At 48.6% G+C, this 13,248-nt stretch overlaps 1 protein-coding gene across 1 annotated transcript in view; it reads left to right on the forward strand.

The window, feature by feature from the left end:
- Positions 1–2,489: 2,489 nt before the first annotated feature.
- FSTL1 (follistatin like 1) overlaps positions 2,490–13,248 on the forward strand; it is a 71,870-nt gene continuing 61,111 nt past the window's right edge. Inside the window, exons 1-2 of the mRNA XM_019548709.1 lie at positions 2,490–2,636; positions 2,721–2,780. Coding sequence (XP_019404254.1) covers positions 2,721–2,780 — 60 coding nt within the window. The 5' untranslated portion in view covers positions 2,490–2,636. The remainder of the gene's footprint in view (positions 2,637–2,720; positions 2,781–13,248) is intronic.

The raw sequence follows: 13,248 nt of genomic DNA on the forward strand, positions 1-13,248 counted from the left end.
CAGCTGGGACAACCCACAAGGGTGAATCAATGGGGGGGGTGCAGTTGCACTCCCCACCCCCTTTGATTCCTGCTCCACCCAAACTTTAAAACCAACCACCTGGGAAGAGCACCAACATTTCTATTCAGGCAGTACTGATGGAGTCAATTGACCTCATGGCTCATTAAAACCAACCAGTTTTCTGCTAATTTTGCTTTCCTCCAGGGGTAATTAAAGACTCTCCCTACTGTAATTGTCTTGATGTTCCACTATTCAGACTATCCTTTCTTTTGCGGGTTTTCTGTTAGCTATTCCTAGTAATACCCATAAGAGTGATGTTGTGGCTGTGATAGTCTGAAATGATGAGAGGCAAGGATTTCTTATGGTGAGGTCTTTTACTGGACCAAGTATGTAACTGGGATAACGCTAGACAAGCTTTCAAATGTAAGACCTTTTTCCTCAGGTCCTGGTAATGTCTTTTCTATTTCACAGCTCTGAAGTCTGTTTTTAGCTCTAGCTAAAAACTGTAACTCAGGTGTGGTGATACTAACTCAGGTGTCTGAAATGACTGGCAGTGAAGTCTTGGAGACATTGTCAAGATGCTGAAGAAGGCTAGGTTTTGTTTTATGAATCAGAGTAAGACATGTACATTTAACCATAATGACTACAGGACTAATGAAGCAATCTCTTTTGACTATATTGACTATTTTTGCCTAGTTGGTTGTGGTTTGTTCTTAACTTAATCTAGCAAATTAGTGCACATTCCAATGAGGTTACATTTGGTTTTGCTTTGCTCTTAATCAAATGTGGTGTGATATAGTTGGGGCTGGTCCTGCTTTGAGCAGGGGGTTGGACTAGATGATCTCCTGAAGTCCCTCCCAACCCTCATTGAAATGATTCTGTGATTCAAATAACACAGCCCGGGGCCCCTAGCATGAGTAAAGCTTCTAGTTTCTCTTTAACTGGAGGAAATTACATGTCATTATATGTGTAAGGGACCAGTGCATAGGTGGTCCAGTCTAACAGTTAGACCACTGAGGGAAAGCAGAGCCTGGGGCTGGTCATAGTGGGACCCATATTACTAAAACCGGGGAGAGATCATAGAGTTAAATGAGGGTTGGTAGGGACCCCAGGTCATCTAGTCCACTGGTTCTCAATCTTTTTTATACCAGGACCCATTTTTAAACATTGATGACCAGTCTCAACCCAGTGCCCCTCACTCCCAACCCACTGTCCCCCACCCTCAGGCCCCAACCCCCCAGTGTATGGGGCAAGGGGGTGGGTGTGTGGGGCAGGGGGTGCACATGGGACATGAGGGGCCCCAAGTGGCCCCTTGCAGGCTGCAGCTCTGCCAGGCTTCAAGGAAAAACCCGTAGTTTCCCACGTTTTAAAGGAGCATCCATTTTTAAGGTGTGTTTATGACCCTTTCATATATTCTTGGGACTCACTTTTGAGTTGCCACCCACAGGTTGAAAAACACTGATCTAGTTCAACCTCCTGCTCAAAGCAGGACCATCCAACTATGTAAGCCCAGCCTTGTCCGAAGAAACAGAGTCTATAACACAGTCCAGGGTCAGGATCTGGGGATTTGATGCTGGGGACATCCGGGGTGCAATCAACAGGGCGACGTGTAAAAACAACCAAATGGGGGTGATGGAACAGAACCGCAGAGAAATCCAAAACTGAAGTCCAAATGTAAGTTGAAACTCAGGTTCAGGGGCCAGGAATGGCTTGGCAATTATGCATGCACTAACTGACTGAGGGGCCAGGACAACCAGGCTTGTGGACCAGGCTGGCCACAGCAGACCTGTCGACTGACCTGCAGCCCCAGGCCCCTAACTGGTGCTAAATGGCTGGGTGGCCCTCCCAGCACCTGGTCAGGAGGGTGGCCACTCTGCGACTGCGGCAGAGCTTCACTCCCCAACTGGGGCTTGACGCAGGGATGCTCCTTAGGCCAGGCTGCCCTGCCTGCCAGCTCAGCCTCCCTGGGGCTGATGCCCTTCAGCCTGCCCCAAAACCCCGCTCAGCCCAGGGGCAGCCCTAGGGATCTCTGTGCAGAGGGGCCCAACTTTCTCCCTTCAGGGGAAGTGGGGCAGGGGGGTGCTACTGGGACAAGTGTAGCCGGTAGGCTAGGACGACGGCTGCAGCAGCAGCCGGGGTCACAGGGGTGGGTGGGGGATTCGGCTTGGGAGCGAGGGGCCATGCTGAGGAAACAGAGCCATAAATCACAGAATCAATCATGGAGATCGAGGGATGAGAGGGACCTTAGGGCGGCATCTAGTCCAAACCCCTGCTCCAGGGAGGATCTGCCCCAAATAGATCATCCCCACCGATCAGGCTGAGGAATGGGGCCAGAAATGGGGTCGGGCTGAGGAAAGGGGGCCAGAAATGGGGTCGGGCTGAGGAAAAGTTTGGGAAGCACTAGTTTAGACGGCAGGCTGGACAGGGCTGAGCCCGCCCGAAGAAGTATAGCCGCCCTCCAGCTCTGCTTGTGCCCAGGCTGAGCCCCGGGGAAGTGGCGGGCGCGCGCGGGTGCCTCCCCGGGGGCGGGGCCGAGGAAGGGGCGTCCCATCCCATCCCATCCCGCCCCGGCCCCTCGCAGCCCCCGGAGCAGCGCGAGCCACTCCGCCTCTCGAGCAGCAGCAGCCGCCGCCGCGGTGAGCGGGGCCGGGGGCCGAGGTCGGAGCCTGCCCCGCGCTCCTGGCCCGCGCTGACCGCCCCTGTCCCTCCCTCTCTTGCAGATGTGGACGCCCGTGCTGTGCCTCGCCCTGGTGCTGGCCGCCGCCCGCCTGCGCGCCGAGGTAGGTGCGGGGCGCGGGTCGGGGCTGGGGGCGCCCTGGGGGACCCGCAGCCGCCTCCCCCGCGTCCGGGGCACCCCTCACAGCCCACGGCCGCTGGCCTGGGGCCGAGTCGCGCCCGCGTCCGCCGCTGGGGCTTGGTCTGCTCCTCGGGCTCCCCCCGCTTTGTCCGTCCTGCCGCTGTGCTCTCGGGGAAGTCGCAGCCGGGGCTTGGCCCAGCCCCGAAAACTGTCCGGCCAAAAAGTTGTCCTGTGGTGGCGTCCGTGCCTCGCATTGCTGCGCTTTGCAAGTTTGAGAGTTAGACCGTGCCCTCCCTCAGCCTGTCCTCCCCTTCCTTTCTTCCTTACTGTCTTTCTTTGTCATTCCTTGCCTTTCCTTTCCTCATCATTCCTTTCCTTTCCATCTTTCCCTTCTTTTCCTTTCCCTGCCTTTCCTTGTCTTTCTGCCTTGTCTTTCCTTTCCTTTCCTTGTCTTGTCTTTCCTTGTCTTTCCTCCCGCCCCCCGGTCACAATTTCCATCAGGGTTCAGAAAACCCAGTTAACATCCCCCATTGGTAAAAACCCCAAAGGTCCAGCGATGGCAAAGAAAGCAGGGTTTGAATTCCCAGCGCTCTGGCCTCTCGCAGAAGTGAGGTCAGAAGCAAAATATTTGCTAGTTGCAGCAGGGGAATGTGGAAGTGATTTAAAGAAAATGAACTGGAGCTGCACCAAGGGAGAGAGATGTAGAATGTGCGTTCTGAGGAAAGGAGATCCCTCTTGGGGATATTTCTTTTCACTTGTGGTCCTCCCTGCCCCTGCCCTGTGTGCTGGCTACAGATGGCTAGCCCCACCCTGGAGCATCACCATTTGGCTCTGCTTAAAAATGTGTAAACACATCTCATTTCCTACCAAACAGCTTTATTCTATTATTTTTCTCCCCTGCCTCCCACCCATAGTTCTCACTACCCTGGTTATGACGGACAGGACTGAGAAAAAGACCAGACTCTTTTTAAAGTAAAGCTTTCTGGTAAACCTCCTGCAGATGCCATCATCTTGCTGAGGAGATGAAAAATGCAAATAGCGTAACCCACGAGGAACAGAGGTGAGAGGGAAAGGTGATGGGGGTTACAGCTGACACTGCTGAACCAACTCTCATGCAGTGATTATGGAAACTGAGAGGGAGTGGGTTTGAGCTGCATAGCATATGCTAGCATTTTGCATCTCAAATAATAATAACTGTGCATAATAATACAGTAATAATACCCTCTTCTTAATGCATGACATGCTCACGCAGTCAGCATTTTCACACGTCGTCTCCCACCGTGTCCTAAAAAAGCTGGCATTCAAAACAGGAGCAGTTTAATCTATCTTCTCAGTAACAGCAAACAAACCTGCTACTAATTCTGGCTCAAAACTTCCTTGTAAGCAGGAGGTGGGCGCTAGGGCAGCTACAAAAAGGCTGTGCACTGGCAAGAAGAATGGTCTGAAGACAAGATCAGGAGCAGCACATCAAGAATTGCTCTGGCCCCTGATGTCTGACAGCAGCTCTGTCACGAGCGTGCTCAGGCCAGTTGCTATGGCCCATATGATCTAAACGGGCCTCTAATTTTTGGTATTCTCATTGGCTACCCAAAGTTAGATAATAAGGGTGTCTATACATGTGCTCCAGGGTGGGAGGTGGGAGGGCATTTTAATTAGAGTCTCCTGGAGAGCCACTCTAAAACGCTGCAGTGTCATATGTATTCAGTGTCCCACATTTCAAAATGGCCATGATACACTTTAACTAAAACTCATTGAATGAAAGCTCCTCCACCACTATTTTGAAACACAGGACACTGAATACAGATGATGCTACAGCATGGTGGAGCATTCTAAGTAGAACACCCTGGCAGACTCGATTAATCTGATGCTAATTAAAATGCATCAGAGCATGTATATAGGCACCCTCACAGCTCTGCACCTCGTTTTTTTGATCCATAAAGTGGGGAGAACTTGGCCAATTTTTTTTGACTTGGACATAAAGTTAAACCCAGGCATAAAGGGATTTGTTGGCAGAAGAGCTATCCCAGCATAGTCAGGAAGAACTGATGAGTGGTCAGTGTTTTATTTAGGGGTGGTTGTTTTTGTTGTTGGGTTTTGATTTTTTGAATGGGCAATGTTTTTTTTTGAAAATGAAACCACTTAGGTGCCCAAATGCAAGAAACACATGCTCTGGGAAAATACTTTGGCCTGCTTGCCTGCGGAGGTGTCTGTATTTGGTAATTAGCTAGTTAGGCTTCAGAAGCAGTTTGCAGAGCTGTGAGCTGTGCATTATTGATGCGCCATAATGTTTGCATAGGTGTAAATATGTTTTATACTCCGGTTAAGTTCATTTGTCTTCAGAATAATTTCCTAGCTTCCCAGGGCCTCTAGGGTGGCCATAACAGAGGACAGTCCAGTTGTCCTCTGTTCTCTATTGATACGAAATCCAACACCTTTATGTCCTGAAGTCTGGCATAAAGGCATTGGGTTTTGTATCAATAGAGGACAGAGTAGCAGAAAACTAGAATGTCCTCTATGATGGCCACCCTAGCCTCTGAATTTGTCATGGAGCAGGTTCAGAACATGATCGATAGGCTTTGAACTCATAGCCTGCCACTGGCCAAATGGCCCCAGAGCTCCGCTGGGATATAGGTCTCTGTCTCTCAAGATTGTTCTCCCTCACTCAACCCTGTGGTGGTATTAGGCTCATTGTTATTTATTTATTTATTTATTTATTTATTTTTAAAGAATTTGCTGCAATGAAAGCTCCTGGCATTCTACCTAGACTGGAAAATCTTAGACTTGCCAAAACTTAGGAGCTTTTCTTGGCTGCACTCAGTAATAGTCACAAGAGCAACAGAGAGTGAGCCCTGCTCCCTGATGGCATCCAGCCACTGTGCTCAGACACTTCTCTTTATCTTTTCCTCCATATGGTAGCCTCTCAATGTAGGATTTGTTAGCTAGTGTTACAAAAGTTGCTGAAGATGGGATCACTAGTATTCACTACTGAAGCTCTGCCGGCATGAAGGAGCGATTCTGAGAAGCATCCATCAGTGTGGTGAGAGAGAGAGGGGCCTAAAATGTCTTTTACCTTCTCTATATCCTCTCCTAGAAGGTGAATGCATTAAGTCCATAAATCTGTAAGTCTTCTGTTGGGCATGTCCTTGTGTGCCAGAGGAACAGCAGGTAAATACCCAGTTAACAAGAAGTTAATTCAATCTCTGCGTTCAGCTATCTCAGGAGAGTCTGAGGGCTTGTTTCAGTAATGTAATGATGGACAGGTGAGCAGAGCACAAGCCCTGGACACTGCTAAAAGTATGGAGAGAGAGAACTGGGAGTGTGCCTCACCCTCCTGTTGCTGCATACCCTGCCTGCATGTTCTCTGCAGCAGCTATAGGTTCAGCAATGGGGCAGGCAGAGCAACAGTATATGGTGTGGGAGCAGTAGCTGGAGATTAACTGCTGCACTTCCTGTTTTGCCTCAAAATTTGGTGTTTAAACAGCCACTAAACACTCTAAATGCATGTCTCAGCAGCAAAAAACAGAGATGATAGCTGCACCATACACTGGCATAGCCCAGGTTTGTCTGTACGGGGAAGTTTTACCACTCTTCCCAGTGTAAGCTTACCAGTATAAAACTCCATGTAGACACTCTTATTTCAGAATAGAAGTGATGGTTTTGGTTTAGCCTAAATCTTTTTCAAGGTGACACAGTCTAAATCAGTCTAATCTAGGGGCATCAGAGTCGCTTGACTGACCTGACCTAGACCACAAGGCTTCTCACAAGCCAAAAAACCCACCTCCAGTGATGGGCTGAGCAGTGGCAGCACTGGCCCCCATGACTCTGGAATCCGGGAGGTTAGCATTGCTACCACTCATGCCTCGTTTTTCAGTTACTGACTGCTGCTAAATTAAGCTGTAGGCAGTTAAGTGGCAGGGAGAGGGGGTGCAAAGGCAGACAGTAGCATTAACCCCCTGGGGTTTTTATGTCCAGATCTGCCCCAGCGTAGCAGCTGACACATTTCTATGGAATGTATGTTTGACATCACAATGTAATCCACCCTGGGAATTAACACTGGTTTGAAATGCCTGCAGTGGTTTGTCTCTCTTGGAGATAGTGTTCTAAGCTGTTTGCCAACTTGGGCACATATTGCTGCATTTGCCTTCAAGAGAGCTAGAAATTTGGCTTTCAGTTCTAAAAAAATTGTAAGTTTGATCCAGTCATGCTCTACCAGGAGTTAGGCCTGTGATGCCTGGGCTTAAATTTGGCTCTGGCGTCCTTACACAGAGCAAACACATACTTTAAGAGGGCCCTATTGGTTTTTAAATTCTTAACGAGTTAAGTTTTGGTAATGGGTTCCATGCTGCTCATCTTGATACACTTCCTCAGTAGGAAAAAGGGAGTTTTTTAATGTGTGGTGGCTAACTCCTGTTACTCATCACAGGTTAGGACCCCACTGTGGAACAGGCACTCTGGATTTTAGCCAGCAAATGCGAAACCTATTAGTTTAAGCTTACTTGTGTGAACATTACAACTTGCCATATTAGCATAAATGTAGTTTCACTCCACTACAGGGAATGTTGCCACTGGCTTTGACTAGGTGCATCCAGGGGGGTGCAGTGGATCACATACACCACTCTTTCCTGCTCTCCCCACTCCATCAGTTGACCATGCTACAGAAGCAGCATTTAAGTCCCCAAAGCAGGTAAGAATCTGCCCTTCCTTTCCCCTCTGTATTCAGCAGTGCAGTCTCTCTCCTTTTTTTCCACTCCCTCTCTTCTGCCCACTGCTGCCACTGTGACTGTTCCAGGGGTAGAGATGGCAGTATCAGCGAGAGCTCCAGAGCCACTCCTGCTCATTCCAGCCAGGCTGTACAGGGAGCTGGGCTCAGTTGGAGACAGCAGCAGCAGCGGAATCCTCCCCCATCCTTCTTTCCCCCCCACCCCCTTGTTCTCTGCCAGTCTGGGAGTAAGTACAGGAGAAGAAAACCCACCTGCTGCCACTGTTGTCTCTAGCCAAGCTTCACATGCAGCCATGCTGGATTGAGCAGGAGCAGTTCTGGAGTCCCCCTGACCTGCCCCTGGTCAGCTGGGGACAGTGATAATGACAGCTAGGGGAAGTGGGGGACACTAAGGGAATAGGAGGGAACATGTCCCTTGGCACAGAGGAAAAGGGAGAGGAGAGGGAAGATTCTCACCTGCTTGAGGGACCCATATTAATGTGGTGAGCACATTTTAAATGAGCTAAAAAGGACAAGGAAAGTGACTTGGCTTTTCCTGTGCAGCACTGGGACCCATCCTGCACTGCTTAGCCTGCTGCAGCTTGTAAACCTGTGTTGAATTTGAAGTGCTGTCCTGCATCAGATCAGAGTGCCCAATATTCTTACTGCTGTGGGGTGCAGGATGGAATGAATCAGCACTGGAAACTGGGAATCCTTTCTCCAGAGCATAGTACTATGCTCTGGTCACTAAGGAGGGATTCATGAAGATGAATTCAAGAGCCTGGCTGGGTAGATGGATACTGCAGCCCCTAGCAAATGATCAGTGTTGTGAGCATAGTGAATACACGGATTCATGCAATGCCGTGACATTGCTTTCAAACAAAGCTGCTGTTTACTGACAGGTCTGGCCTGTTCCATGGGAATTTACCATCTTTTAGTGAGTAACTTCATCTGCCACAATGCAAATGCTTTGCCTGTAATTAACAGAGGGCTGCTAGCGAGAGCAGTGTGAAGGCAGATCCACTCCTGGCAGACTTTTTGAGTAGGAGGGGGTTGAATGAAACTCATAGGTTGCCTTCTGCTTGGTTGGGCTCCACCTGCTATTATTGGGACAGCTGCCTCCCCGTCAGCAGGGGTGGGAGGCACCTTTGATCTCTAGTGTGTGGCATTACATGTTTTGGGGAATGTTTGCCTTTGTGCAGATGAACGTTTGTGACAAAACTCTGCCAGATATGTCCTTCCTAGCTTCTGCAACTCTTATTATCCAGGCTTTGTTTTTGCATCACATACCCTGGGTCAGGCCAGATTGGTTCCCAGAAGTATCTTATTCAGCCAGATTATGTCTGCCTCCATGGGGCCTTTGTTAAAGAGTCTTCTGCCATACTCCAGTGCTCGTCTTGATCCAAGACAAGCTGAGCTTTCTTGTCGAGTTTGTGCTGTTCATTAAAAGCAGAGACTTAAAAACAGTTCTTATACTGTGAAGCCCAGCATATTTTAGAGATGGGTCTGAACTTCTGAATTTGTCCCAGGGTCCAAACTCTCCTGGAGTCTATGAGAGCTCTGATCATGTGTGTCATGTCAATTGTGAGCTCTCTGGAGCAGGGCTGGTGTTATTTGTACACACACATTAGAACTCTCGCCCTGCACTGTGGTTCCTGAGTGTTACCATAATAATCATAATTAACAAGTTTAATGAACCTGGAGACTAGCATCAAGAATGAAAGCACAGACAAATGCAGTACAGGCAGGGACCACACAAGTTTTTCTCTCCTTTTACATTTTGATCCAAACCTCTTTAATGGTCAGAAAGGAGTTTGTCCCCAGGTCCCATTGAGCCCTTGAAGTCTGCTGAACTGGCCAGTCCAGTTAACATGGTACTTGGAAACCATGATGATGAGCAGTAGAGAAGACTGCAAATGATCAGTGTAATTGTGACAGCACTGATTGCTCTATGTGCTACTAGCAAAAAGAGACACATCTGAGCCCAGAATTCATCTTTAGAGGCTACTGGGCAGAAAGCAGCTAGTTATTGCTTTCCTCACTTGCAGCAGAAGCCAGTTGCTTAGAAGCGAGGCTGCCGTGCAGTTTTATTTCATACTCTTGCTCCCTGGCTCCCCAGTTCATTGTACTATAGGCCAGGCAGCCCAGGGTGCAGCTGCTGATTACTATGAAGTATTGCACAGTTAAATTAAAGAATTTCCTCTGTGATCTCCCTCAGTCACAGCAGAGTCACTGGGCAGAGCCTTCTCTTGGGGGCCCTGCTGTGCCAAACTGGCTAAGGAGGGGAAGGGGGAAGGGTGGGCGTTCTTGGAAGGGGATTTTGTCTTTCATCAGCTCAGCTGGGGGTGGATCCTGTGTCCCTGATGTCCAACAAATGAGCAAACATGTTGGCAGAAAAGACCAAACCCTGCTTTGGCAGCAGGAGCTGGCTTTTGTATCACTTGTTCCCCTTTGCTCCCTGAGACCTAGGTGAGATGTAGCCAGGAGACAGGAGCTGCAGATGGGGAAAGATCCCATCTAATCCTGCCTAAGATGGTTCTGTTCTCCCACATAATAGAGCTCCCTTGAAACACTCTTATATTGCTGGTCTGCTTCTGCTGCTCACTCTGAGTTAGCCTCTGTTGGCTATGCCATGACTAAGCTGTCAGCTCATTAGGGTAAGGGAATTTCTCTTGCTTATATGTATGTCCCGCGCCTAGTGTAATGGGGCCCCAATCCGTCACTTGAGCCCCTCCATTGGTGTTCCTTCTATGCAAACATAGATAGTAATGAATAATAAAATAGAGGAACCAATGTAGGCAGAGGATGTAAATGACTAGGTAGCACAATAAGAAAAGGCTGGGGTACAGAATGGCCTTGTGCCCCATTGCAGCTGTGCCCATGGCAGGACTGAGCAGATTAGGGCCTGACTTACGGTCATTATGCCTGCAAACTTTGAGGCACAGACAGCTTACCTTTGTCAGCTGCCAAGAGGCCACCAGCTTCCATCACCCCTGCAGTGCCTGCACCACTCCCGAGGTAGGATCCCAGCTGAATGGGGTCAGAGGCCTTTGACATCTGCATGTAGCTGATGTTATCCTTCCCTGATTCTTAATGCTCTTCCCCTGAAAGGGGAACTTTGAAATATGCTGATAACTGGAAAAGGCTTCAGATGAAGGGTTTTCACTATTCTGTTATGTGTAGGGCTTGCAAATATGGTGAGTCAATATTCAGGCAAAGTAGATGCCACTTTTGGTTGCCTTCATTGGAAAGTGCACCTCACAAATGGCCTTCAGGCAAATCTGAACCCCTGGTGTTGGGAAACTGGGACAGGTGGTGTCAGCAAATGCTGGAGGTCACCCAGCATCTGTGACCAAGCTGCATCAAGAATCTAGGACTCTGCTGTTCCCCAGTTGCATCTTCTGTGCTGCACAGTAGGAAGGTTGATGAAGAGTTAGTGCCAGATGGAGCCAGAATCCAAGCAATGTGATGGACGATTCACCAGGAGAGAAACATGCCAATAAAAGAAACTCCATCTGAAAAGGACATGTGACAACACATCTGTCTAATAACTGAGCCATCAAAGTGAAGTATGGCCCTTGGCTCCCTGAACTTGCCTTGGCCATTCCTTCCCTCAGCACAGGGCAGATCAAGCTGACCAGCTCAGAGCCTTCAGCTGAAGAGCCAAGAGTTTCTCTCCATCCCTCAAGAAAGACATGAAAGAGGCTGTGTCCCACAGGCTGCTGGCATTTTGCCGTGATGAACTTGAGTCTAGGTGCTGCTGGCACAGCTGTTTTCTAGGTGATGAGTCAGTCTGGAACAGGGAGCCTGCCAGGCTTTCCTGCACCACTGGGGCCCCTGCCATCTGAGCACCAGTAATTGAAGCCCAAAGCTAGGTACTCTCCTGCATGACATAACACTCTTTAGCTATGCTGGGATGCCATCAGGCTTTGTTTGTCTGCCTTGTCTTTACACTGGAATACATGGCTATGCATGTGCGGGATTGTTGTCAACTTTTGTCTGGGTATGAGGATGTGCTTTTTAGCCCTCAAAAGCCACAGAGTAGTTTTAACTTCCATAGGATTGTTGACTGAGTCTAGGAAAAGGAACTTGCTGCAGTGACCATGGGGTGAATGGCTGGTTAGGCTGGTAGCAATGCAGCTAAGGGAGCAGATTGTGATACTGGAGAATACGTCATTGAACTCATGCATTTGGAAGAGGCTACAGGTTAGAGATTGCACTATTCACCTTTAGGTCACCGGTTGGAATTTGGCCATGGTCACCAGAAGCTGCAAGTTGTTTCTGGTTGCCTGGCTCTGAATGATGTTGGCTCCTGTTCCTTGATGATAGACACACAGTAGATCACAAATACCTTCCATGGTGGCACTCATTGCTCTCCATGCAGTAAAGCAGAGAAGCCAAGGACTAAATTGCTATAGAGATTTGATTTCCCTCTAAGCTTCCAGACAGTGTCACTAAAGTATAATGAGAGAGGGGTTGTGGGGGAACCTGTGCCACTGCCCATCTTCTACCTGTTCTCTCGTGGGTGAAGGAAGGACTTTTGATGTCTAGGGTTGTCAGTAGGGCATTACACACTTGAAGTGTGCCCTGTCTAACAAGAGGTCTTATTATTGTCCTGCTCTGGAAACAATAGTTTTGTCTGGCGACGCTGTTAGAACCCAGGCTCGCTTGTATATCTTTATTGTTCCCTTTTAAAGTCTCTTTGCATTAAGTCTGCTGAGAAGCCTGGACTGTAGTGTTGCCAGCTTGAGCACAGGGATCACTGGGACTGTGGTGTCTCCTCAGTCCTGTTACCTGTGGAATTGGCATCTAAGGTCTGGGGATAGCAGGACCGGCCCTGATCAGCCAAGAGGACTTGTCTGGAATGCAGTAAACAAGTCTCCATGACTAAGAGCCCTGTGGGCCTCAGACCTTCAGTCACCCAACACACTTGTGCCTCTGGATCAGCACACAGCTTCTTGGTCAGAATTTTTTCTGATGGTTTATTCATTAATTCTAATTTTACCAAAGTGGCCAGTGCAGGGTGGAGAGTTGGGTGCTGAATCTGAGACCGTCAGGGAGCTTCATTTATTTTCAGAAAGTGATGAACCCCTGCTCGACAAAAAACATTGTTTCCTTTGTGGTGCATTGAGCTGGATTTGAGGATAAGCAGTTGCTTTTGCAAATCTGGGCCATTAGCATCCTGTCTGATGTAATCTTTCATGTCCCAAGTGATGATATCTCCTTCCTGTCCCTCAAGGAGACGGTGCCACTGCCCAGCACATCTCATAGGCAGCAAGCTTTTCTTGATACTCCTCTTAAATAGGTAAACAATGTTCCCTTTCTTAATTCCATCGCATTTATCTGAATTGTGACTCTGCTCACTATTAATCCACCCCCTCCTTCCTTATCTCCACTGAGTGCACATTGCTGCCGCAAATGTTATTAGATTAGCCAAGGTTAGTTTATTTAGCACTTTTAGTTTCCTTCTAGGTCAGTCCCTCCAGTGAAAGAAGGATGTTTTGGGTTTTTTTTATTTTGAATGGTCTCTTGTTTGTTTATATCTTTTTGGTACCTTGGTGGTGCTCAGAATTGAATGCAACCTGCTGGAGTGTACAGTGGCTTCTCCAACCATTGCAGGGGGAGTGAGGGGACTCGAGGAGATAGGGTTATTCTGATTCTACCAGTTAACCATAGGGTAGGGGCTGGTGACATGTTTACTGCACGCATGTATATAACAAATAAATAGTGACTATCCCCAAGTTGTGTTACA

Source organism: Crocodylus porosus, unplaced genomic scaffold (genome assembly GCF_001723895.1).
Source record: "Crocodylus porosus isolate Cpor-Errol unplaced genomic scaffold, CroPor_comp1, whole genome shotgun sequence".
Taxonomy (NCBI): Eukaryota; Metazoa; Chordata; order Crocodylia; family Crocodylidae; genus Crocodylus; species Crocodylus porosus.